The sequence below is a fragment of the Puma concolor genome, chromosome E4 (assembly GCF_028749965.1).
Source record: "Puma concolor isolate L17-30 chromosome E4, mPumCon1.1.hap2, whole genome shotgun sequence".
Lineage (NCBI taxonomy): Eukaryota > Metazoa > Chordata > Mammalia > Carnivora > Felidae > Puma > Puma concolor.
The window spans coordinates 28,520,378-28,544,751 of record NC_141683.1 but is presented as its reverse complement, the minus strand read 5'-3'; the positions used below and the strand labels follow the sequence as shown (position 1 = coordinate 28,544,751).

The 24,374-nt window shown below is 41.4% G+C and overlaps 1 protein-coding gene and 1 pseudogene across 1 annotated transcript in view; one reads left to right on the top strand and one right to left on the bottom strand.

Moving 5' to 3' along the window:
• Window positions 1–30: 30 nt before the first annotated feature.
• KDM5B (lysine demethylase 5B) overlaps window positions 31–24,374 on the bottom strand; it is a 79,392-nt gene continuing 55,048 nt past the window's right edge. Inside the window, exons 15-27 of the mRNA XM_086693813.1 lie at window positions 24,103–24,284; window positions 23,823–23,947; window positions 22,032–22,182; window positions 21,760–21,874; window positions 20,701–21,056; window positions 19,498–19,636; window positions 14,671–14,850; window positions 13,868–14,026; window positions 9,105–9,590; window positions 7,554–7,665; window positions 6,286–6,440; window positions 4,447–4,767; window positions 31–3,913 (exon numbers count right to left, since the gene is read on the bottom strand). Coding sequence (XP_086549939.1) covers window positions 3,776–3,913; window positions 4,447–4,767; window positions 6,286–6,440; window positions 7,554–7,665; window positions 9,105–9,590; window positions 13,868–14,026; window positions 14,671–14,850; window positions 19,498–19,636; window positions 20,701–21,056; window positions 21,760–21,874; window positions 22,032–22,182; window positions 23,823–23,947; window positions 24,103–24,284 — 2,619 coding nt within the window. The 3' untranslated portion in view covers window positions 31–3,775. The remainder of the gene's footprint in view (window positions 3,914–4,446; window positions 4,768–6,285; window positions 6,441–7,553; window positions 7,666–9,104; window positions 9,591–13,867; window positions 14,027–14,670; window positions 14,851–19,497; window positions 19,637–20,700; window positions 21,057–21,759; window positions 21,875–22,031; window positions 22,183–23,822; window positions 23,948–24,102; window positions 24,285–24,374) is intronic.
• Window positions 16,282–18,835, top strand: LOC147572532 (large ribosomal subunit protein uL23 pseudogene; annotated as a pseudogene).

Here is a 24,374-nt window from a genome sequence, read left to right as displayed (position 1 = left end):
TGTTTACATAAATTCGGAAGACGTGAAATATACACTTTACAAAGTCTTTATGCTCTCAAAATGGATTTACAACAGTGTTACTTTACACAAGATCCTACTTTATACAATGTTTTGTTTAGGCAGCTTGTCATTTAACATTTCTATTACAAGTTATACGTGGAACCTCTGAGAGAGAGATGGGAGGCTTGAGGAGCCACATGCAAGGGACTGATGACAGGGGTGGAAGGTGTGAGGCCATCACTCTGGTGCTCAACTAGAAGCTGAGAAAGGACTCCAACTCGAATATGGAACTGATAAATAAAGGCACTGGCATCTTCACTGTTTTTCTCAGCTCTTCTTCCCAATAGGCAAAGTTTCATCAGAAGGGGTTGTGTTTTCTGCACCATTACGGCAAAGACCTTTTAATTCAGGCTGATGCCTAGCATAGACTAGCACAGTCAGTTGCTGACTGGCAATGGGTAATGATTCTTAAAATACTTGTTCAATTCTATCTCCTGTTACAGGTATGTAGCATCTTTAATCCCTTCCAGTCTGTGTTATATGGCAGGAAACCTAGGCAAGATTGAGCCCAGAACACCCATGGGCACTAAATACCAATCAATGCCTGATCCAAGCCAGAAGTGGGTCTTAATGGAATGCCAAATACCCACCAATACTATATATGAAATTAAGAAGAAAAAAAAAAAAAAAGAGGCAGACACCCATTTCCAAAGGGCCTTCAGAGTTCAATGGAAAGTACAAGGCAAAACCAAGTTTTACCCTCTTCCAGGTAGGCATCCACTCTGTTCTCAGACTTATCCTGCACAAATACCCAAAGGGTAATGTTGCTCTTTATGGTGGGCAGAATAGCAAATTAAGTGAATCTCAGATACTTCTGCCAAAACATAAGACCTAAAATCTCATGATCTTTACACTTTTTTTTTTTTTTTAAGCTCCATATGGCAGAATGAAGCAGGAAAACTCAGGCTTTTACCAACCTCCACCACCACAGCCAGCATCTCTGGCTTTAGGCTAACCCTGAGATAGAACAAGGACTCCCACCTCCCAGGACACTGAAATGAAGTTCTAAAGAAGTCCATCTCCTTTATGGCTAGTCCTCAAATCACACAATCTTTCTCCAGGCTAGACAGAGCCTACATACAAGCAAGCCCTTTCTTTATTCCATAGAAGAAATCCCCTAGAGGCTGATTTGGAAGGAAAAATAGAAATACAACACACAGTCACCGGGATAAGGCAGGGCACCCATCCACCGTTCGGTGCCGAGTTCACTGGACTCCTTTACCCTCTTGGCTAGAGCTCCATCTAACAGCCCTTCCTCCTCACACCTCATGCAGCGGCAGGACTACGGAGGTGAAACAGCAGTTTCTCTGTGTGTCTTATCTTCTTTCTCTAGGTGCAGATGTTTCTCTAGGATGCAGGCCGGCTTCACAGCTCATACACAGTAAACATGGCTTTTCGGTAACATCACTTTGTAGTTGTTCTGAGTACTTAACAGAAGGTATCAATTAGAAAGTAAATGTACCTCTGTTCATTTACCACGTTAGCACACAAGGTAGGAGGAATATTAAAAGAGACTTGGAAGACACCACCCAGGCATTGTCATTTACCAGCAGTAGAATTTGGGGCAACTGACACTCTAACTTCAGTATCATCATCCTTTATAAAAAGATCAGTGGTTCCCGCATGGGGGAAGGGGGGACGGCGCGGATGTTAAATACACACATTGTTGCCTTCTGCCCCTAACTCAGAGAGACAGAGAATCCACCTCACTAAGAATGCTATTGTCAGGGATTGTGTACAACCCAAAGGTGAGGAAGAAAAACTAGCAGGGGCATGGGAGGTACACACCCAGATGGGCAAAAGCTCTCTAAAGGCAGAGGCTTCATTTTAGCCGCAGTGTCCCCTTTTAGCTTATATTCTCAATGGAACTGGGACAGTTGGCATCCTGTCCCAATGTCAAGGGGTTCTAAGAATTTGGATACTTAAAAAAGGCCAAACCACTGTTATTCCAGATTGTACTCTGGAGATTTCTTCTTCTCTGTTGGCCCCAGAATCCCCATCAGACAAGGAGAAACATCACAACACCTGTGGGAAAACTGCAGACAATTACAAGTCATTCTTACAAGAGATTTAATTATTTGAATTGCATAAAAGGGGGTAGTACATTTAAATCTCTGCTACATCACAGACTGCTGTTTTGTTGTTTTATTAAAGACCCACTAGTTCTACCCATCTCCAGATTTATGGCTATAGAATGTGGGGGAAAATATTACTAACAGAAGGAGAAAAACCAAGCAAGAGTCTGCTCTGTTCACCAGAATGTCTTCTCCACCGCAGAACAGAGCCCTTTAAAAAAAGAAAAGGAAGGGAAAGGCTATGGACCACTGACAACCAGTAACAACAGCTAGAGTTGGAAAGAGACAGGGAAGGAAGTCAGGGACGCAGAGCCTGGGTGTCACAAGCTGTTGCTGTCCCTCAACCCATATTTTTGCAGCCTTCCGTGAGGATCATCTTCCTCAGATGCTCTTCTGACATCTTAACCCAAACCCAGTTTCCCTGTCAATTCAAATATAACAAAGACTTCATTTCCACAACGAAGACCAATTTGAGGATTGGAATGATTTGCCACCATTCTGAAAAGCTTATTTAAAAAGAGCATGGCTTTAAAGACAAGTTCTATTCCATGGAGACTGGGTGGGGTTCTTTATTAGTGGAGACTGGAGGCACGTGGCCCGCCAAACAGAGCAGGATACAAAAGAATCGTCCACTGCTACTGGGGCCTAGTTGGGCAGAGGCAAAAGCAAGCAACCCCCCTCTAGTTCTTCAAAGCCCACAAGGTAGAGGGGCGGAGAAGCTGCAGTCTAATGGCTCTAAATAACCAGCATTTAGTGTTAAATTAGGACCAAGGATTTATTCCACAATATAAACTGCAACATTTGATACAAGCTACCAAAAAAATAAGGAGAGGAACGAAGGGGCAGGGAGAAAGCCAAAATACAGCTGTGGCAATGACTTACAGAGCAGTCTCTTTTCTACATCACTAGTTCATCAGTGACACTAGAAACTAGACATTCGTGTTCTGTACATCAACCAAATGCTAAAGCACCAACACACTGTTTGGAAGTTTGTTTTGTTTTGTTTTAATTCCAGCCACTGAAACCAACATAGAAGTTATTGCTTAGATAAATAAACCTAGTCTACCAGGAAAAAGAAAAGTGGATAAAGAAACAAACAAAAAACCCCAAAAGTGAAAAACGTAAGTTCCCCAATATGGTAACAGAGTAAACAAGAGAGAAATTCCTCAAATGAGGATTTACTGGAATTTCTGGTGCCCTTCTGGGCACTGAAACTGAGTTGGACTCTTAAGCCGGTAAATCCCAGACAGAGGTAAGATTTTAATGCTGTACATGAAAAGGTGCAAGCTCTAATGCCTTCCAAATTGGTGGAAACCCCTGCAAAAAAACAGTCAGCATTTCAAACCTCAACAACCACAAACAGCTCTTAAGGAAAAAAATACAAAAAGTGTCAAAAATTTTTTTAGTTGTTTTTTTCTTTTTTTCAAAGAGTTCTGGAAAAATGATCCCGTAAGGAATAGAAATAGCACCGTTTACAGGCTGGTTTGAATACCAGTCCTGTAGCTTTGCTGAGAAATTGAAGAAATCTTCTTGGTTGGAGTCCTGAATTACGTTAAGTGGTTGGGGGCGGGGGGGTGTTTTTTGTGTGTGTGTGTGTCTGTGTGTGTGTGTGTGTGTGTGTGCGTGTGTGTGTGTGTGTTTTATTTTCGGCTTGGTGCGTCCTTCACAGTACAGCGCACACAGATGTAGTCTTCTTTCTCTGCCATCTCTGGAGAAACACCAACACAGACCTGATGAAACCACTGATTGCAGCTGCCATCACACTGGACCCAGTCCACCTGGTTACAAAGAGCAGGGAGATGGGGTTTTCAGAGGAAAAAATGTGATTCAAAATTGGGCAGGCCAGCCTCAAGATATTCAGGCCGTTTGCCACTAACGGCCACCGTCCCACCACTGGGACCTCTGGCACAACAGCTACGCCACATGAGTGTAGCTGGCCCACCAGCCAAAGCAACCAAGTCAAAGCCATTCTTCAAGTCGTGACTGCTTTGGGGTTAAGACAGCGCCGCCCTGTGATAAGTAAGCAAAAGGGCATTACATCAGCATCCCTCCCACCTTCTTAGCGCCGGGACGGTGAAAGCTGGAATAGCAGGAAAAGGAAAAAGGGAAGAATAAGAGTTTCTTCAAGAAAAGGGAGAAGACCCAGGAACGATGGTAAGAGCAGAGATATCAGTGGGGGAGGGCTGAGCAATCCATTCAGATCAGCTCAAAGCAGATAAGCAGAAGAGAAAGACCCAGCGAGATGAGGTGTAGCTTACAGGGTTTCTGAGTTAAGGGAAAGCACGTCCTCTATGGCCCAAACCTCACTGACCTCATCTCCTTCTGGCTGCAGGCAGCTCACAGCTGGGCAGATGGCATCTTCATCCTCAGAGTCCTCCTGTTCAGAATAGGATGTGTCTGAGGGCAGGGAATGAGTTTCGGCAGAACGGACTAATTCATAGCTACGCTCCCTCTCTAACTTGAAATTGTTCATGTCCTTGGAGTGGCTCAGTTTGATTTTCTTCTTTTTGGGGGTCCGCATGTTTTTAACTCGATCCCACCGATCACTGGAGAGGCCTTCTCTTTCCAGGCGTCTCTTCAGTTTTCTCTCAAGACTGTTGATTCCATCTCGTTTCCCACGGCAGCAGTCATTCTGGGTGGAGGACGGACAAATTCAATTTCAGCCTACAGTCTGCCCATTACTCAAACTAGTGAAATTAAGTGTCAGCTGTATGAGACACCAGGTGATCTCCAATCGACATTAAAAAAAATACTGCATCCTGGGTCACCTGGCTGGCTCAGTCTGAAGAGCATGTGACTCTTGATCTCAGGGTTGTGAGTTCAAGGCCCACACTGGGTGTGGAGAGGACTTAAATAAATTAAAAATGCTAAAAAAACAAACAGACAACAACAACAACAACAACAACAAAAAACTGCAGGGCACCTGTGTGGCTCGGTCGGTTGAGCATCTGACCTCAGCTCAGATCGTGATCTTGCAGTTCATGGGTTCAAGCCCCACATCAGGCTCACTGCTATCAGTGCAGAGCCCACTTCAGATCCTCTGTTCCCCTCTCTCTGCCCCTCCCCCACCTGTGCTCTCTCAAAAATAAACATTAAAAAAAATACTGCATCCTAACAAACTGCCACCACCTCCCCTCACGTCCTGTAGGACAACCTGTTTGAGTTAACTGACTTAACCGTTAGTACTATCAAAAACAGTGGAAAAAGAAAATGTTAAAGACATGATTAGCTTTCAAATTAGTACCAGGAGATGGAGATGCCTACATTTTTCTTTTCGCCAAATCTGTTAGTGACTGACTACTATGCAGTTTCTAAGAGTGTATGGTTATCCTTTGACCTACAGACTTCTCAGGAACCATGGAAATACGTTCCTTCTTTAAGGATATACATCCCCATCCCTTACAGAAATAAGGTGCATTAATTGAACACAATCAACAGTGGTACTACAACACTACTATTTGGTAGCATCACGAAAACTAAAATTCTAAATGATATCGTCCTCGTGCTGTCTTTAGTGAGATTCTTCCCTATCCTCACTAGATTATCAGGAGCTTTCAATGTCACAGGTCAGCTAGCTCACTAACAGAAACAGCAGCATCTTCACATGCTAAGAAACAAGACGTACGTGGTATCTACCCCTTCAAGTAAGTCAGCACTCAAAATGGGCACCCTATAAGTCTGGTGACCAAGTCCTCACCCCATCTGTCCTGTTAGGGGTAGAGCAGTTAAAGCATCTGTTAAATGTTAACTCCGAGATATTCTTTGAATTCTGAAGGCTTTATACCAAAAGGCCTTCCCAGCTATAATTACATTTTCATCTCTACAGTATTTCTCTTACAGAAAAAAAATAATTCTGCTTCTAGCTATTATCACATGGAGATGAGGAGAAGCACCGGGCTAGAAAGGAAAAAAAAAAATGTCATAGTCACTTACAAAACAGCACCCAACTCCAGGATGTGAGCCCAAAGTGATGCCTAGCACCTATCTGCTCTTTGACGGCCTTAGGAATGGGGTTGTGAAGTAGAGGGTTTGCATCCTTTTCTGGATCAAAGACAGCACCTCACTCACCAAACTATTTAGATGGAATGACACTAAGAATCAGTCTCCCCACCTCAGACTGCCTTCCCCAGCTGCCCATCAGACAACCCACCTTCTCACCGCTGGGTCTAGCTGGTGAGCTCCGGTCAGTTTGCTGAGCAGGGGTCGGCTTTGCAAGTAAAGTCTGGTAAAGTTCCTGAATTTCAGGAAGGGATACCTGGAGCAGCTGAGCTTCCATCAACAGCTCATTCACTTCTGGGCTAACACCTGTGAAAGATCACACCAAAGTCTCATGACAACAAGACAGAGCGTTTCACACGGTCACTCAGATCTGCAAGAAAAGCAGGACCACCCCCTTCATACCACTGGCACCCTCTCCTTGTAAAATTATGTTCAACTGAAGTGAGGTTCGCTCACTGTGACTAAAAGCCACAATGAAGTAGAGCCCAAACTCGGTGTTCTGTCTTCTGATTGCTAGGGAAGTACTAATTCTACACTGAATCCCCTCTTCCCTTACTTATTGCTAACACAGAAGAGGTAGTACCTCTGCCAGGATAGCTTTTGCCCTCAGGGCAGGGCATAGGCAATCTGAGCTGATCAAGTACCTCCAGTCCCATTACCAAACACCTGCTGTGCTGGCAGGACTAAGGAGCCAGACTCCAGCTGCAGCTTTGGGTGGAACTCATGGGGCAGTCTTGCATAGTAAGTACAGCTGACCCTTGAATAACGTGGGAGTGGAGGGTGCTGAACCCCTGAAAATCATGTGTTACTTTTGACTCCCCCCGAGTTTAACTACTAATAGCCTAATGCTGATTGGAAGCCTTACTGATAACATGGAACAGTTGATTAACACATGTGAGTATGTTTGTGTATTATACACTGTATTCTTATAATAAACTAAGCTAGAGGGAAAAGAATGTTAAGAAGACCGTAACGAGGAGGAAATACATTTACAGTACTGGACTGTATTTATTGAAAAAAGTCTGTATAAGCAGACCTGTGCAGTTCCAATCCATGCTATTCAAGAGTCAACTGTATAAGGAAAAAGGGAGGCAGGTTTCAAGTATGGATTATCTCTAAGTTCCCAAGGGAGCCCGTGACTTAGCATCTGACTGAAGTGACTGGTATTTAAACGTCAGTTGGCATGGGATTAACCCTTTCATCCCTGAAAACTTGTATGAAAGACTTTCTCTATTTACTTTGCATTTATAAACCTTCAAACATGATCCTTCTCTACCTTGCAAATACAGAGTAACTCATATCTGACATTTGAGGATAAAGCCTTTTTTTTACAACTGAACATTTATAACAAAAACCTACTGCAAGATCACTTATTACTACCCAGTCCTAACAACAACAACAACAAAAATAAATACAAACCATGGAGGGGGATACAACTTCGTCCAGTAGAGAAGGGAGAGTGTAAATATGAGGTTCTGTTGTCCCAGTCATCAGGCAAGGAAAAGGATGTTGTGCCAGTGGGTTGAGATCCCTAATGGAAGGAAAACATTTTATAGTAAGGCTTCTTCAGGATTAAAAATTCTCCCACCAGTCCAAGGAAAGTAGTTTGGGTTATCAATTAGGAAAACAGGAAAGAAAGTCTTCCCAACTGAAAAGTCTCCAAGTATCTTAAATTTCGCCACATCAGCTCATATCCACCAATCCTTCAGTCTTCCTGGTTCTACTTGGACTGATTTCAGAGAGGTCAAGAGCACCATTGGGAAATAAGTCATTTTCTTTGCATGAGAACAGATCATACCCCATGTAAGTCTCTTTTTTATTCCCTGGGCAAGTCTCCTAATGAAGACTGTAACACAAGGAACACAGATGTGTGCCCCTTTGAGTAAACCAACTGAGGAACTGCCAGATCTCATGCACATCCACCTCCATCCACTCTTCAGTGTTTATTAAAGAAGCTAGGAGAAACACTCCTTTGACCATGAACTAGTAAACAAGTAACAATTGTGTCCTCTCCCTTTATTAATAAAGGTAAATCTCTGGCGTATCTTGTGTAAAGAATCTCCACTGTAGGTTGGCCAAATAACCTCAACTCATCCATGCACAAAAATTTAATTCATCATTTGCTAAGTGCCAGGTACTGTATTTTAAAAGCCTGGAAATTACAAAAAAAAAAAAAAAAAAAGGAAACCAATATGAGAAAATAATTTTTTGTCCTTATCTCTGATCTGCTTAACATGTAATTCTTATACTTCATGTCTGTGTTAGTAGCACAAGGGAGCTGTGAGTCCCCGCCTGAGAAATCTGTACTATATCTGAAAGTCATCAGGTCAAATTTCTATGAAGGTTGAATACTGCCCTCCTGATTGTACTTTTCTGGTATCTTCACATTCTTTTCCTGTAGACACCTTCTACAGAAGAAGACAAAAGACTCTGCCCATCCCCATGATGGTCAGAAGAATCTGGCTTTTGGCAAAAAGATCACAGATGGTATGAAACCCACTGCCTTTCCTCTGAAACGACATGATACACCGACACTTCAAAACCTGTTCCCTGTTCATGGGGCAGTAAGAGACAGAGGCAGAAGGCACCTTCCCTTCTACCCAAAGGCTTCCATGAGAGGAAGCAGGGGGGGCAAAACAGTCAAGCAAAAAATTATAAAAATTCATACATATTAAATACGTACCTAGATTCATACACACGAATGGGAAAATTGTAGGTATATATGATAAGGTGAAATCTGCTCTACAGAAACAGACTGCCTCACTGAGAGACAACTTCTGACTGCTAGTAGCGGAGGAAACTAAAACAACCCATATGTAGGTACACACACCCCTCCAAGAGGGGAGCTAAAAAGTGAGTGCTGGTTAAGGGATCACCAGGAAGAGCAGCAATACCAGAGCTGAAGGTTCAGGGAAGAGGTTCAGGGCCAAGCAGATTTCCAATAACCGGCAAAGAAAACTTCAGACTCACCTTGCTGGTCTCTGACACTTGTCCCGCTGAAGCTTGCCATCTGCTATACAACAGTCCTGAGCCCACTCGATCTTGCACAAATTTGAGATTCCCTGATGAAAGCAGTTGCTGGGCTCTGTGTTGCCAGTTCACGGTTCTTTCGATCATATACCGAAGTGCATCTCCCTCGGGAAGGCGAACTCGGATACGCTGCAGGGAGGCCAGCAGGGGCAGAATTTTCTCTAATGGAGGTTTCTCTGACCTCCGACAATGGGGACAAAGCCAGATTCGGGGGCTTTGCGAAATACTGGGTACTGCCACACAGCTAGTGTGGAAGGCATCCCTGCAGAGTTCACATTGGATCATAGGGGCAGCTGGGGCCTTCTGACACAGGCAGACTTTCAGCTCCACATCTTGGACAGGTGACAGCAACTTCCCTTCATTGGCTAGTCTGAGAGACTGCAAGGCTTCCATTTCCCTTAGGCGAGCTTCCCCAAGTGTTGCCATCTAAAAAGGAGTTCACGGTCAAGGACAATGCCAGAGGGAATTCAGCTCACTCCTAAAACTCTAGGGTCCCAAAGTAGATGATCTGCATTTGAATCCTGGCTCTGTCACACTGACTGGTGTGAGCGACCCTGGGCAGTGTATTCCATTGGGCTAAATTTTCACATGTCTAAAATGGAGTTAAATGGAGTAAAGCCCACCTCACAGGGCTGCGCTGATGATTAAATGAGAGATGTGTGATAGAGCGCTCTCTGCCAGGCACACAACAAACAGTGTGAGCAATTACACTGCACACACTACTTCCTGAAAGTCCAACTTCCCTGAGCATTTACTTCCTAGAAAACTTTCTCTTGAAAGACACGGGCTTTCTTTCACATTCTACACGTCCTGATTGCTGAGGTTCCCCATGTTTGCATAGCTCCAATAGCTTCTGTGTTCTTTTAGAGAGCTACTTTAGATGGAAAAGTCGCTAGAGTAGCCACTACACAGTGGTAACTGAGGTCTCTGTTTCTTGGGGGGAGGGGGCAGAGAGAGAAGAGAGAATCCCAAGCAGGCTCCATGCTGTCAGCGCAGAAGAGCCCGATGCAGGGCTCAAACTCACAAATTGAGAGTTCAACCAGAGCCGAAACCAAGAGCTGGAATGCTCAACTGACTGAGCCACTCAGGCGCCCAAGACACTGCCTGCTTTGAACTTTGCATACTGTACCTTTCAGAGTCTAGTGTATGCCCATTTAGTGGATCTCTGCCTTAAAAACTCATCCATTACCTACTGATTTCATAGCAGAACACTGAAAGAGATGCCATTTGCTCTCCATTTCTTTTCTTGTTTAATGTTTATTTATTTACTTATTTTGAGAGAGAGAGAGAGAGAGACAGAGAGACAGAGAGAGAGAGAGAGAGAGAGAGAGACAGCAAGAGCTAGCAAGCACGTGCACCGGAGAGGGGCAGAGAAAGGAGGAGAGAGAGAATCCCAAGCAGGCCCCACGCTGTCAGTGCAGAGCCCGTCGCGAGGCTTGATCTCACAACTGTGAGATCATGACCTGAGCAGAAATCAAGAGTCAGACACTTAACCAACTGAGCCACCCAAGTGCCCCTGTTTGCTCTCCATTTCTAAGTTAGAAGTCACATAACCCACATATACTACCTGTACATTGTTTTCGTCTACAGAAATTAGAGAATATTTTAAAAATATACCAAAGGTTTGTTACCTAATTTATTTCCACATCTTTTTGTTTCTTCCTTAAACATTCATTCATACATTTTCTTCTCCGTTCCAAAAAGGGATAATGGAGAGTTCATTCTGGCCTTATGACTTAGGGCACCTCATCTGGCGAATCATGATGGGTCTGAAGTGGGTGGATGTGATAACTGGGAATGGTTTTAACTGTGACAGGTTAACACTGCAAGGAGCTGGGAATAGGACTGGGGAAAGGAGTGGCTCCTGCAGCCTATAAGTTCTGTTTCTAGAGGGGAAAGTGCAGTTTTAAAAATCTACAGTTTCCCCCTATTTACCTGTATTTGTCTATCAGTGGAGTGCTAGAGGACTGTGGTCCAGCCTTTTATTGGGGAAACCCAGACTATTAAGTTCAAGGTGGTAAGGCTAACTCTTGTTGTAGCTAATGATTTTTAGTTTATCACATTTAGACAGCTTTTACTTCATGGTGCATAAGGAATAAATCTGTAATACCTCAACTTGTTTATGTTTTGGACCTCTTATATAGTAGGTGCTTAGTGTCTTCATGTAAAGATTCCACTTATGGACATACCATAAATATTGTCCAGAAATATGTACAGTATCACTTCAGCTTTCTACTGTGAAGTTGATTCTGTTTATGTGTATTCTCAAGTCGTGTAAACAGGTTAAATGAACTCAGCACTTTGCTGTCACACGGCTCTCATTTTAATAGAGAGGAAAGACTTTACGATTCAAGTACACCTGACACTCTGCAGAAAAGCAAGCTGCTATTGTCCATGCCCTAATGAGCTTATTTTACAGCATGCACACATGTGTGCACATGTGTGTGTAAGAAAAGTGGTTTCTATTTAATTATTTCATGAGGGACCCGGTTTCGTTATCTACAGTGGCTGTGTCTAGCACAGGTATAAGGCCTTAATGTTAAAGACAGTAAAAGACCTGGGGTGCAGAGCCTGCTTGGGATTCTCTTTCTCTCCCTCTCTCTGCCCCTCCCCTGCTCGCATGCTCTCTCTCTCAAAATAAATAACTTAAAAAAAAAAAAAAAAAGCCAACAGTCAGTATCTTTACAAAAATAAACCACAGAAATAATAGCACCTTAAAAAAAACCAGAATGATGCTCAAGCAGCAGAACCTGATTAGAACCTGACTCAGTATAGGAATATGCCCTAACTAAGGAAGTCTGTGTCAAAACACACAAGTCAAGGCAATCCCATGTCCATCACCAGAGAAGTCAGGCAGCTACAAAGGAACAGACCAGGGAGAAAAGTGCCCTAGCCAGAGACAGAACCCTTCTATTCCAGTCGTAGCAGCTACAGTTCTGCTCTACCATGGGCATCACTTTGTGCTACTTAAAGCCTCCAGATGGGACTACATCCAACCAGGGAGTTTCTGTACAACAAAGAAAACCAGCAACAAAATAAAAAGGAAACCTACAGAATAGGAGAAAATATTGGCAAAGCACATATCTGATAAGGGATTAATATCCAAAATCGATAAAGAACTCACACAACTTAATGGCAAAAAGCAAACATGGGCAGAAGATCTGAATATTTTTCCAAAGACGACATATAAAGATGACAATAGGTACACGAAAAGGTGGTCAACCATAAAACTGCAAATCAAAATCATAATGCAAGATCATCTCACACTTATCAGAATGGCTATTATCAAAAATACCAAGAAATAATACATGTTGGTGAAGATGTAAAGAAAAGGGAACCTTTATGCACTGTTGATGGGAATGTAAATTAGTGCAGCCACTATGGAAAACGATATGGAGGTTCATCAAGAAATTAAAAATAGGACTACCATATGATCCAGCAATTCCACTTCTGAGTATTTATCTGAAGGAAAGAAAAACACTAACTCAAAAATATATCCGCACCCCCATGTTCACTGCAGCATCATTACTGTCTTGCAGCCAAGACATGGAAGCAACCTGAATGTCCATCAATGGATGAATGGATAAAGAAAATGTAGTATATGTATATACAATGGAATGTTATTCAGTCATTAAAAACCTAAAAAAAGGGAAATCTTGCCATCTGCAACATATAAATGCATTAGACTAAGTAAAAGAAGTCAGAGAAAGACAAATATTGTATGAATCCAAACAAATACCCAAACCCACAGATAACGGAGAATAAATTAGTGGCTGCCAGAGGCAGGAGGTGGGGAATGGGCAAACTGGGTAAATGTAGTCAAAAGTTATGGATTTCTAGTTATAAAATACGTCCTAAGGATATAAGTTGCAACATGTTCACTATAATTAATACTGCACTGTACCGTATCCTTGGAAGTTGCTCAGAGAGTAGATCTTTAAAGTTCTCATCCTAAGAAAAAACTAACTTTGTATGGTGACAGATGTTAACTAGACTTACTGTAGTGACCAATCAAATCATTATGATGCACACCTGAAACTAATACATGTCATTTATAGCTCAACTAAAAAAAAAAAAATTGTCAGCATCCAAATCACATCTCTATCTTTCGTCCCGATACTACCGCTCACTAAACATGAGCTTCTTAAAATGATACCATCTTTGAATCAACAATGCTTACCAAATGCAGTTAGACTCAAAGGTATCCAATACACTTTTAAGCGTATTTTTTAAGTATGTGTGTTTATGTGTATGTATATATATTTATTTACTTACTTAGTAAGCTCTACGCCCAACACGGGGCTTGGACTCACAACCCCAAGATCAAGAATCACACATGCCACGGTCTGAGCTGGCCAGGCACCCCTGCAGTGTACATCTTGTTGTAAATTAGTAAGTTGGCACTGAGGTCTCACTTATCTGTTCACCCTGACATCCACAGTCAGCATCCCTGATCAACTCACAGGCACTGACAAGACTGAGTCTGCAAAACTCAGACTGGGAGGCCCCTCTCTCTGCTGCACCTCTACACATCTTCTATTCAAAGCTTTTACATTTGATAATTTCAGAAAGCATTCTTGGTAAAACGGAGTGCTCTTAAGGTTATTCTTGTACATGTCTTACCAATATTCCTGTTCATAAGAAAAGGTTAGCAATCATCCTCTCTAAGCAACAGAGAAAGAAGAAAAAGGCCCGCTACGTACAGCCGAAGCAGTCTCTTTGCTTTCAGTTAAAGCTCTCTCCAGGTCACTCAGACTCTCTAATTTGGTGCTTTTCTTCTTTCCACTTGGCAAGGGCTCCTTTAACTTTCTCTGCTTCCTCTTCAATCCCAAAAGGCCAATGTCACATCGAGGACACAGCACCTAATGTGGGACAAAGCACAACCACCAGTAAAATGGATTTCAGATAAAGCATTAGGAAGTCCTCAAAGAAAAGCCTAAGCAGTAGAAATGATGTAAATTTCTTCATATCTAACATTTTCTTTGTAACATGCTGCTCTGAAGCAAAAAACTCTCCTCTTCGAAGAAAGGAAGAAAGGGAGGAATTTCACAAAAGACTGACTTTGATTCTAGGTTGGATTAAACAATAAGTTGAATGTGAAATATACCAATTCCAGTCATAATGCGCTACCAGCATCAGCTTAACAAAAAATACAAAAAGTACAACTATAGCACTTTATGAAAGGTGGATGAGATCATTTACAGGATTATTAAATGCAAATGGTGAAGCATGGCCAAGGTTAAAAATCCAATTTTAACACAGATTGAGGAACTTCAACGAGAAAAATGTTCTTCTTTAGCCATCAAATGCTATCCTAAATGTAATTCAGGTAACATTTAAAGGTTATTTCACTGGAAGTTTAGAAGAATCTCCATGGCTCTACTGAAAAAAAATAACTCCTAGAATGACAGATCAATTAGGGATGCCACCTTTGTGAGGGAAGGGACTGCATGTTCTATAAGCTATGAGATCTAAGGTCTTGTAGAAGGGCTGGTTGAAAACTTACCTCTAAAAGAGAATATGGAGAATTCTCAGTCAAGAATGTATTAGCAGCACATTCTTTCCAAGCCTGAACCTCAGCTACTAGTAATTCCAGTCTTGGTAAAGAATTCAGATGTACCGGGATAGATCGGCCTCGTGTAACAAGTTCTATGAGTGTGTCTAACACTGGCACACGTCCTCCAACCTAGTGTATCAAGAAAAATTGTAGCATCTTAGAAAAAAGAACACATCTCTGTGAAGTGGGAAAAGCACGATTCAGAGGAGGCCTACATTTCAACATGTTAAATTCATAGATGTTGATGAACAAAACCTCCAGCTGACCAACAGTGATGGGGTTAGGGATGACCTGTGTTCCTTCACTTAACAAATAGTTAAAGACCTAGTTTGTGCTAGGTCCCAAGGATACAACTATGAACATGACATACACTATGATGATCCCTTTGTTCTGACTTTTTATGCCCTTCTAAATTCACTTGTCATCTTGGTCCCTACAGATAGCCTGAAAAAAATTCAACAGAAATGTAGACTTGCAATAACTAACAGGTTTTCACACTGACTTAAAGAAAAGCAACAGTACTTTATTCCAATCCATCCAATGATAAATTAACTCAGTATAAATCATTCAGAAAACTGGGGTGCCCAGGTGGCTCAGTCAGTTAAGCAGTCTGAGTCTTGATTCTGCTTAGATCATGAGCTCACAATTCGTGAGTTCGAGCCCCACATCAGTCTCTGCGCTGACAGCACAGAGCCCGCTTGGTATTCTCTCTCTCCCTCTCCCTCTGCCCCTCCCTGCTCATGTACACATGCATGTGCACTCTCTCTGAAAAATAAATAAACTTTAAAATTATTCAGAAAACTAAAATGAGGTGAAAAGTCCCACTGCTTCTCAAACTTTAGTATGTGTTAAGAATCATCTGGAAAGCTTATTTTTTTTTTTTTTTAATTTTTTTTTCAACGTTTTTATTTATTTTTGGGACAGAGAGAGACAGAGCATGAATGGGGGAGGGGCAGAGAGAGAGGGAGACACAGAATCAGAAACAGGCTCCAGGCTCCGAGCCATCAGCCCAGAGCCTGACGCGGGGCTCGAACTCACGGACCGCGAGATCGTGACCTGGCTGAAGTCGGACGCTTAACCGACTGCGCCACCCAGGCGCCCCTGGAAAGCTTATTTAAACAGTTTGCTGGGCCTCATTTCCAGATATTCTGATTGAGGTCACCAGGGAAGAGTCCATGAATTTGCATTTCTTAACAAGCTTGCAGGTGATGCTGATGCTGTCAGTACTGGGACTCTGAGAATGAGATACCCAAAGTGGAAGAATAAAAACATTAAGTGCAGGGCAGGGGACATTGATGTCGCTCTAATACAATGGTAAATCTTAGCATCACTAAGTAGGTCATCCTATGTGTCTCCTAATGTGATACAATACAAAGTATACAAATATCGCCTGATATTCCAATATTATTCTAAGTAAAAAATATTTAACTTGAATCCATTAAGGCTAAGAAATTAACTTCCAATTTACAGGAAATACGGAAGATAGAATACACCACAAAGAAATAACCAGACAATCTAGAAGATAGAACTTACCATAAGATAACTGTTCTAGACACTGACATGAAAAAAAGTAGGGTAAGGAGGAAAACAATGCAAGATTCAATTAGGTGCAACATGTGGTCATGGACTAGATAAACAACCAGAAGGGACATTCTTGGGAAACATGGGGAAAACGAAATATAGACAGGAAGCTTGATGTTTCACTGCCTTTTTTTTTTTTTTTAACGTTTATTTATTTTTGAGAGAGACAGAGTGTGAGCCGAGAAAGGGCAGAGAGAGAGAGAGAGAGAGACACTGAATCTGAAGCAGGATCCAGGCCCTGAGCTGTCAGCACAGAGCCCAACATGGGGTTCGAACCCACGAACCATGAGATCATGACCTGAGCCGAAGTCTGCTGCTTAACCAACTGAGCCACCCAGGCGCCCTGATGTTTCACTGCTTTTGGTATTTATTCTTACAGGACTGGAACCGTACAGACAAAATTGTTCTGCTGGACACTTAAAAAAGGTGACTCACAAATTATATGCTATCTTATAGTATTCAATTTAGAAATAAATGGAATACTTCCTGTGTATAAAGCAGAATACTGGATAACATTGTAAAATACATAATCCACTAAATATGAAAAGGCTCCTTGTTGTTAGTCACACCTCTCCATTACGTCCTTAAGTATATGATACAAGTAAAGATCAGGCTATTATTTCAGGAATGGAGCAAAACTTACTTTTTGCCCTTGTGGGCACTATTGAAAACACAGTAGTAAGTAACATATACATTACAAAATATGAACAAAGTATAAGACTATCCAGAAATATGTCCTCTTTCTGATTTCACATGCTTATCTCTTCTTAATTCAATGACCTCACCTTACCTTTCTGGCTGCCATCAATCATAAGTGAAAAGGGGGACCAAAACTAAAACTAATCACTATAGTTCCAACCATCATTAACAAGAACCTGCATCTAAAACTCCCACTAAGGCCTGTTTCGGATTCTGTGTCTCCCTCTCTCTGACCCTTCCCCGTTCATGCTCTGTCTCTCTCTCTGCCTCAAAAATAAATAAATGTTAAAAAAAAAGGGGGGGGGGGGGCGCCTGGGTGGCTCAGTTGGTTAAGCGGCCAACTTCGGCTCAGGTCATGATCTCGCGGTCCGTGAGTTCGAGCCCCACGTCGGGCTCTGTGCTGACAGCTGAGAGCCTAGAGCCTGTTTCGGATTCTGTGTCTCCCTCTCTCTGACCCTTCCCCGTTCATGCTCTGTCTCTCTCTGTCTCAAAAATAAATAAACGTTAAAAAAAAAAATTTAAAAAAAAACAACAAAACTCCCATTAAGGAAGTTTATGTACACAGTAAATACTTCCCTTCATTTCTTCTTTGGCTAATTGGGGTCACATCTGAATTATGTAATAATATTTACCAAACAATATATCTTCTCTTCCCTTTTAACTAAAATAAATACCCAGATATTTTGTTATAAACATCTGGCTAAAACTGTGTGGTTTGGCATTTCTTATTAGAAACTGATCAATTAGCACTACTTAAAATTAAATATTCAGAAAACCAGATAGTATTTTATTCTTAGAATCCAATGGCTTCAACAAAACAGAACTTGAGACTCAAGAATGAGATAGACTAAATTTTTAAAAACCTAGCCCATTAAATAATTCAAAGGTCTTTTTTCTCAATAGGTCCATTATTAGACTTACTACTGATTTACAATGATTACAGAGATAAAGGAAGACACTCCCCACCAACTACTTTTCGAATGAAGTTATCCAGCTGAAACTGGGTAAATCACAGAATACATTTTGTCTGTACTTTGATAATGCTACAAGTGAATTCAACTCTTTTTTTAATATATAGGCAACTCCTTAAATATAACATCTAACATTGGACCACATATATTTGGTGCTAATTACTATAGAGAATTACTTTGGAACTTGTTAAGTTTCATTTCTTTTGTAGGGATCAGGAGGCACTTTTGTTTAAATCACTACTTGGTGAAAACTTCTGTGCCTTGGGGCCTAGTTTGGCTATGTAATCAACCAGATTAACAAACCAACAAGAGACACTTGTACTCATCAAAGATTGAAAACTACCTTTCTCACCCTTCCACAAAGATGGCACCAAAGGCAAAAAAAAAAAAAAAAAGGAAGCCCCTGCCCCTCCCAAAGCCAAAGCAAAGGCTTTGAAGGTCAAGAAAGCGGTGCTGAATGGCATCCACAGTCACACACACACAAAAAAAGATCCACAAATCGCCTACATTCCAATGGCCCAAGACACTGGGTCTCCAAAGGCAGCCCAAATATCCTCAAAAGAGCACCCCCAAGAGAATCAAGTTAACCACTATGCCATCATCAAGTTCTCCCTGACTACCAAGTTAGCCATGAAGAAAATAGAAGACAACAACACACTTGTGTTCACTGTGGATGTCAAGGCCAACAAGCGCCAGATCAAACAGGCTATGAAGAAGCTCTAGGACACTGACGTGGACAAGGTCAACACACACTGATCAGGCCCAATGGAGAGAAGGCATATGTTTGACTGGCTCCCGACTATGATGCTTTGGATGTTGCCAACAAAACTGGAATCATCTAAACTGAATCCCACTGCCTAAATCTAAATTTTTTCAGAAAGAAAAGAAAAAAAAAGAAAAAAAAAGAAAAGAAAAGAAAAGAAAAGAAAAGAAAAGAAAAGAAAAGAAAAGAAAAGAAAAGAAAAGAAAAGAAAAGAAAAGAGAGAAGGAAGGAAGGAAGGAAGGAAGGAAGGAAGGAAGGAAGGAAGGAAGGAAGGACTTTTCTCCCACAAGTTCAATTTTAGTTTTTCTTCAATCCTCTACCAAGTACTCAAGTTTGTTAAGAGAGGCTCCCAAGTTCCCAGAAAAAAGTTGAATTATCTAAACTTTAAATATTTGAGCCAAATGGTCAGGGTAATAGGTGGTAGGTAAGTACACCTACATAAGTTCCAATACAATCATGGCGCCTGGGTGGCTTAGTCAGTTAAGTGTCCAACTTCAGCTCAGGTCATGATCTCACAGTTTGTGAGATCGAGCCCTGCACTGGGCTCTGCAATGGTGGTGCACAACCTGTTTGGAATTCTCTCGCTCTCTTTCCCAAAATAAATAAATAAGCTTAAAAAAGTTTGACTATAATTTTTAATTTGGCCAACCAAAAACACTGAATCTGTGTGGTGAGATCCAACATAGTACCCTTTACAATTTTTCAATTACTGTTCTTCTTAGATGCACTTACACACCCAAGACATTTTTTTCTTAAACCAACCTGCAGGGCCTCTACATCCTGAAGCCAGTCCCTGGCTCTCTGCACTGAGTCTTTCAGAGCCGCACCATTTGGCAGATAAGCGGGGATCTCCTCAATCTCCTTAACTGCCGTAGCAAGGCTAGTCAATGAATGCCGAGGTCTACAAAAATGAAATATAAGAACTACTTAACATGTTATATGGTGGTTCATTTTTCTTAAGGTTTCCTAAAGAAACTAGAAAAACCATTTCAAAGGAAATTCAGTATAGCAAATACATTTTTCCAAATGTCAACAGCTACTAGATATCACAACTTAACAAAAGTTTCAAATGTCTGCATAAAACTTAAGAGCATCCTAAGATAAAGGAAATGACTCGGTAAAGCATTTAAGTTCTACTTATTCTTGATTTTATGCTGGTATAACCACGGACTTTTCATTTGCAGATGGTAACTTAGTGATAATTTACTATGTTTTACTACATATACTGTCAAGACTCATGTAATTTTGTTAGGAAAATTTTAATTCTCTTGGGTATCAACACACCAAAAGCACAGCATCAAAAAATGTTGTGCTCTCTGCTCAACGACCACTATTTTAGGGTTACAAAAGAATGTCTACAACCATGAATTTTTTAACACTGTCAATTGGACCAACGAAGATGTATCAGACAGAAAACAGAATTAGGGAGGGGCTGATCTTTCTCCACTCAGATGATTTGCCTGAGTCCAATCAAATCTCTCAAACACAGATAAGGTGTCCTGAATTACTAAGCAACAGCACAAATGTACATTCCACTCCTGTTGGCAATTACTGGCACTATCTTCATTTTACAGAACAGTGCATATTAACTCTCAGACATTTCAAAAAACTCCTTGCTTTCTTATTAACTGCGGATTTAAATAGTTTTCCGCTTAATTGTAAAACTTTCATTCTCTCAAAGATGGTTTCATCGGCTTCCAAAAAAAATTTCATTAAAACAACTCTATAAAAGGCAAGTCCATATGAATCATTCACTTCACAATCAGTAAAGAAGAAACTAGTATTCTTTTACCCGAGTTCCAAAGCAGCCCCAAATATCTCCACTATTTTCTTTTCTACGTGTATTCTACACGCACAACTGTAGCTTCTGAACACCTGTCACATGCCAACGACTGTGCTCTATTGCTCTAACATGGATATTATTACCCAACCCTCCCCAAGAGAGAGGTGAGTTTGTTTTTTCACCTGGCCTTGAGAAGACTCTTGGCTTTGTCATCCCAGTGCTCTGACACCGTAAGCAGCTCCTGAAGCCGGGCCATTGCTTTCTCCACTGCTGAATATGGGGCTAGACCCACCCCTAGGTCTATGAGACGTCTCATATCATCTAGTGTAAGGGAGCTGGGGTCTAGGCAAGCTTGTTGCACCTCTTCTAGCCAGCGGGCCTGCTCCAGACGGACACGCATCTCAGCAAGCTGTGGAAGTTCAACATCAAATTCAAAGCTGACATCTAGCAAGTCTTGCAGCTCAGCAGCACTGGGCATCTCCTCAGAAAGCAATTTCTGGCTATGCTGTTGGAAATCTTCTACACGATTCAAGAGATCCTAAAAAAACACAGGTTGTTGTATAAAAATAGTAATTTCAGTAACTGGCTTCTTTCATACTTAGAATCTTTAATACATATTCAATGTGATGCTCCTTCCATCTCATGCGATTTTATCAATAACATGGATAAATGACATAACACATAAGCCAACTGACAGCTAAAACTAGTGACTATCACAGACCTTTTACCAACTGTGAGGAGTAGCAGGTGGTCACTTTCAAGGTAAAAATTTCCAACTTTATTTCTCCTTTGTAGACCTGTTATAATCTCTTTATACACACACACACACACACACACACACACACACACACACACACAAAACACTCAAGTAGGTTATTACAACATCTGCAAAGAAATGTACAAACTAACCACCCAAGATGACTTAAGCATGTCATCTGAATTTATTTACAAAATACAGCGAAACCTTGGATTGCGAATAACTTGCTCTCCGAGTGTTCTGCAAGACGAGCAAACATTTCTAATAAATTTTAACTTCATAAACGAGCAAGGTCTTATAACACAGGTAGTACATGACACCAAATGTCACATGATCACAACTGAGCCAACGGTTCTTGAAAATCTCTTTGATATATAAGCGTGTTGAATCACAAGCATGTTTCTGGAACGAATTATGCTCGCAAACCAAGGTTTCACCATATAGGACTACCAAAGTACTTTCCCACAGATCCCTCTATAGTTACCTTTAGCAAAGGCGTTTGACTGAGGACACATGGAAGAGCATACAGTTGTGTCACAAACTGTCTGAGTTCATTCACTGTCAATTGATTTTGGGATTTTCCTCCACCAGATCGGTATCTGTAAAGGCAAAGGCCCGAGGAAGCCATGAGGATATAATATATTCACCATTCCCCTATTCAGTGTCACAGGAATACAGGACAGAAGGAAAAACCAATTCACAACAGGTTGCCAAGTAGAGCCACTTAAGAGTGCAACCTCAAACAGAAGTACATACCTAGTTTGCCTTTTGCCATTAAGCAGCTGCTGAGCAACAGAAGCACACTTCTCCGCGTCCTGTGTGACTAAGCGAAGGTGGCGCAAAAGATCATTGTCTGGGAATTTCTTCATTTCCGATTCCTCAATTAAAGCCTTAAAGCTCACAAGGCCTAGTAATAAACAAAAGGTCATCTTTTCTGTAATCAGTATGTTTATACAAGTGGTATGAAACACAGAGGAAGGGTTTGCTTTTATCAGTTGCCTAAAATACTTGTGGTGTTTTAAGATATTAACAGATTTGTCCATCTCATTTTTATTTTTTGGCTGAAGGTAGAGTGTTTTTATTTATTTTTTAAGTCTCCTTTATTTTTAAGTAATCTCTATGCCCAATGTCAGGCTCAAGCTCATGACCTAGAGATCAAGAGTCACATGCCCTTCCAAAAGAGCCAGCCAAGTGCCCCCTTTAACACTGGTGCCAGCCAGTGTTAGAACACTTTAGAGTGTTTTCACAAGTGCCTAGAGTTGCTCTTCAATATGGAAATGTCTAGACCTGAAATGTTTAAGATATGGAAAACAACAGATTTGTCAAAACAGAGCAAAAGCAAATTCTTATTGTTACACAGACCACTCCTGTCTCCTGCACTTGGCAAGTATGCAGTGTGCTCAGAGAGAGTGATACTGAGACCTTCCCCTAAGTAAAAGAAGGGCAGATTTACCTGTTGGGACTACAGAAAGGAAAGAAAGTGAAAACACTCTGAAAGAGATGGCGGGGAGGGGGTGTGCCTGGGTGGCTCAGTCGGTTAAGCGTCCAACTCTTGGTTTCCACTCAGGTCATCATGATCTCACAGTTTCGTGAGCTGGAGCCCCGAGTCGGGTTCTCTGCTGGCAACACAGAGCCTGCTTGGGATCTTCTGTCTCCCTCTCTCTGTGCCCCTCCCCTGATCATGCTATCTCTGTCTCTCTCAAAATAAATGGACTTAAAAAAAAAAAAAAGAAAAGAAAAGAAAGAGATGGGAAAGGAAGTAGTGACTTTCAAGGTAGTAACAAGAGACAGAAACTTTGACTTTGATTAGCACTAAAATGTGACAAACCAGAGGGGTGCCTAGATGGCTCAGTTGGTTCAGCATCTGACTCTTAATCTCAGGGTTCTGAGTTCAAAAGCCCTACGATGGGCTCCACCCTGGGTGCAGAGCCTACTTAAAAGAGAAGAGAAGTGGGGGCAATGATAAACCAGAGACCCATAATTTAAATAACATGCTACCTCTGTCTTGAGATCTAGTTTTAATTTTTTTTTAATGTTTATTTATTTATTTTGAGAGAGCAGGCGCACACGAGTGACCAGAGGAGGGGCAAAGAGAATCATAAGCAGACTCTCTGCTGTCGGCACACGGCCCAACATGAGCCCTGTTTGTGAGTCACAAACCATGAGATCATGACCTGAGCTGAAATCAACACTTGGACACTTAACTAAGCTACCCAGGTGTCCTGAGATCTAGTTTTTTTAAAAAAATGTTTTTCTAAGGTTCCATATAAAATGTGAAACATTTTTGTACTGAGACAAGAAGTGTAAAAGTTATTCTGTTTCCGAATACTATGATCTTTGTTAAATATACGATCTTGTACGATTCATGTATCAAGATTTTCCTGTGATGTAAAGGGCATCTGCCTCATCCACTAGTGGCTTTATAACTTTCTCTGCTAACACTCCGTAAACCAGCATCAGGTCGTTTCAAGTAACCTGTTCATTGGTAACTATGTTGGCTACATTACAATCAGTCCCAATCTGCCAATCACCAAGAATATCACATACTTTTCTTTTTGTTAATCTTTGCCTCCAAAGCTTCATTCACATTCAGGGCCCATTCGTTGTAAGATTCTGCTCGAAGCTTCAATGCATTCATCATGGGGTAGAGATCATCCAGAGTGTATCTATACCTAGAAACAGAGGAGCAGACATAGTTTTGAGATGTCTGGGCTTGGAGAAAATCACATATTTTACACGCAGTACTTCAGCCCTGGAACAGGAATGCCACAGAGCTTTTATTAAGGATTTAGGGTTTTCCAAAGAAAAGATCATTTTTCCTACTCACCTCAGTTTATATTTATAAGGGGGACAGGAACACAATTCTTTCACATGATGCAGGCAAACAAGCAGGCCAGGTTTACAAGAACACGAGATGGCAGACATGAAGCATGTCGTTTTGCATTTTATACACTGACGCTCATCATCTGGCAACAGCTCAAAATCCATTCTTTCTGAATCAATTACTCCCTAAAATAAAGTGTACTTTAGAGACCTCCAAAGGATAATATAGTCCACCGGCCCCCAAGACAACTACATAACAGCTGAGTTTAAAAAAAA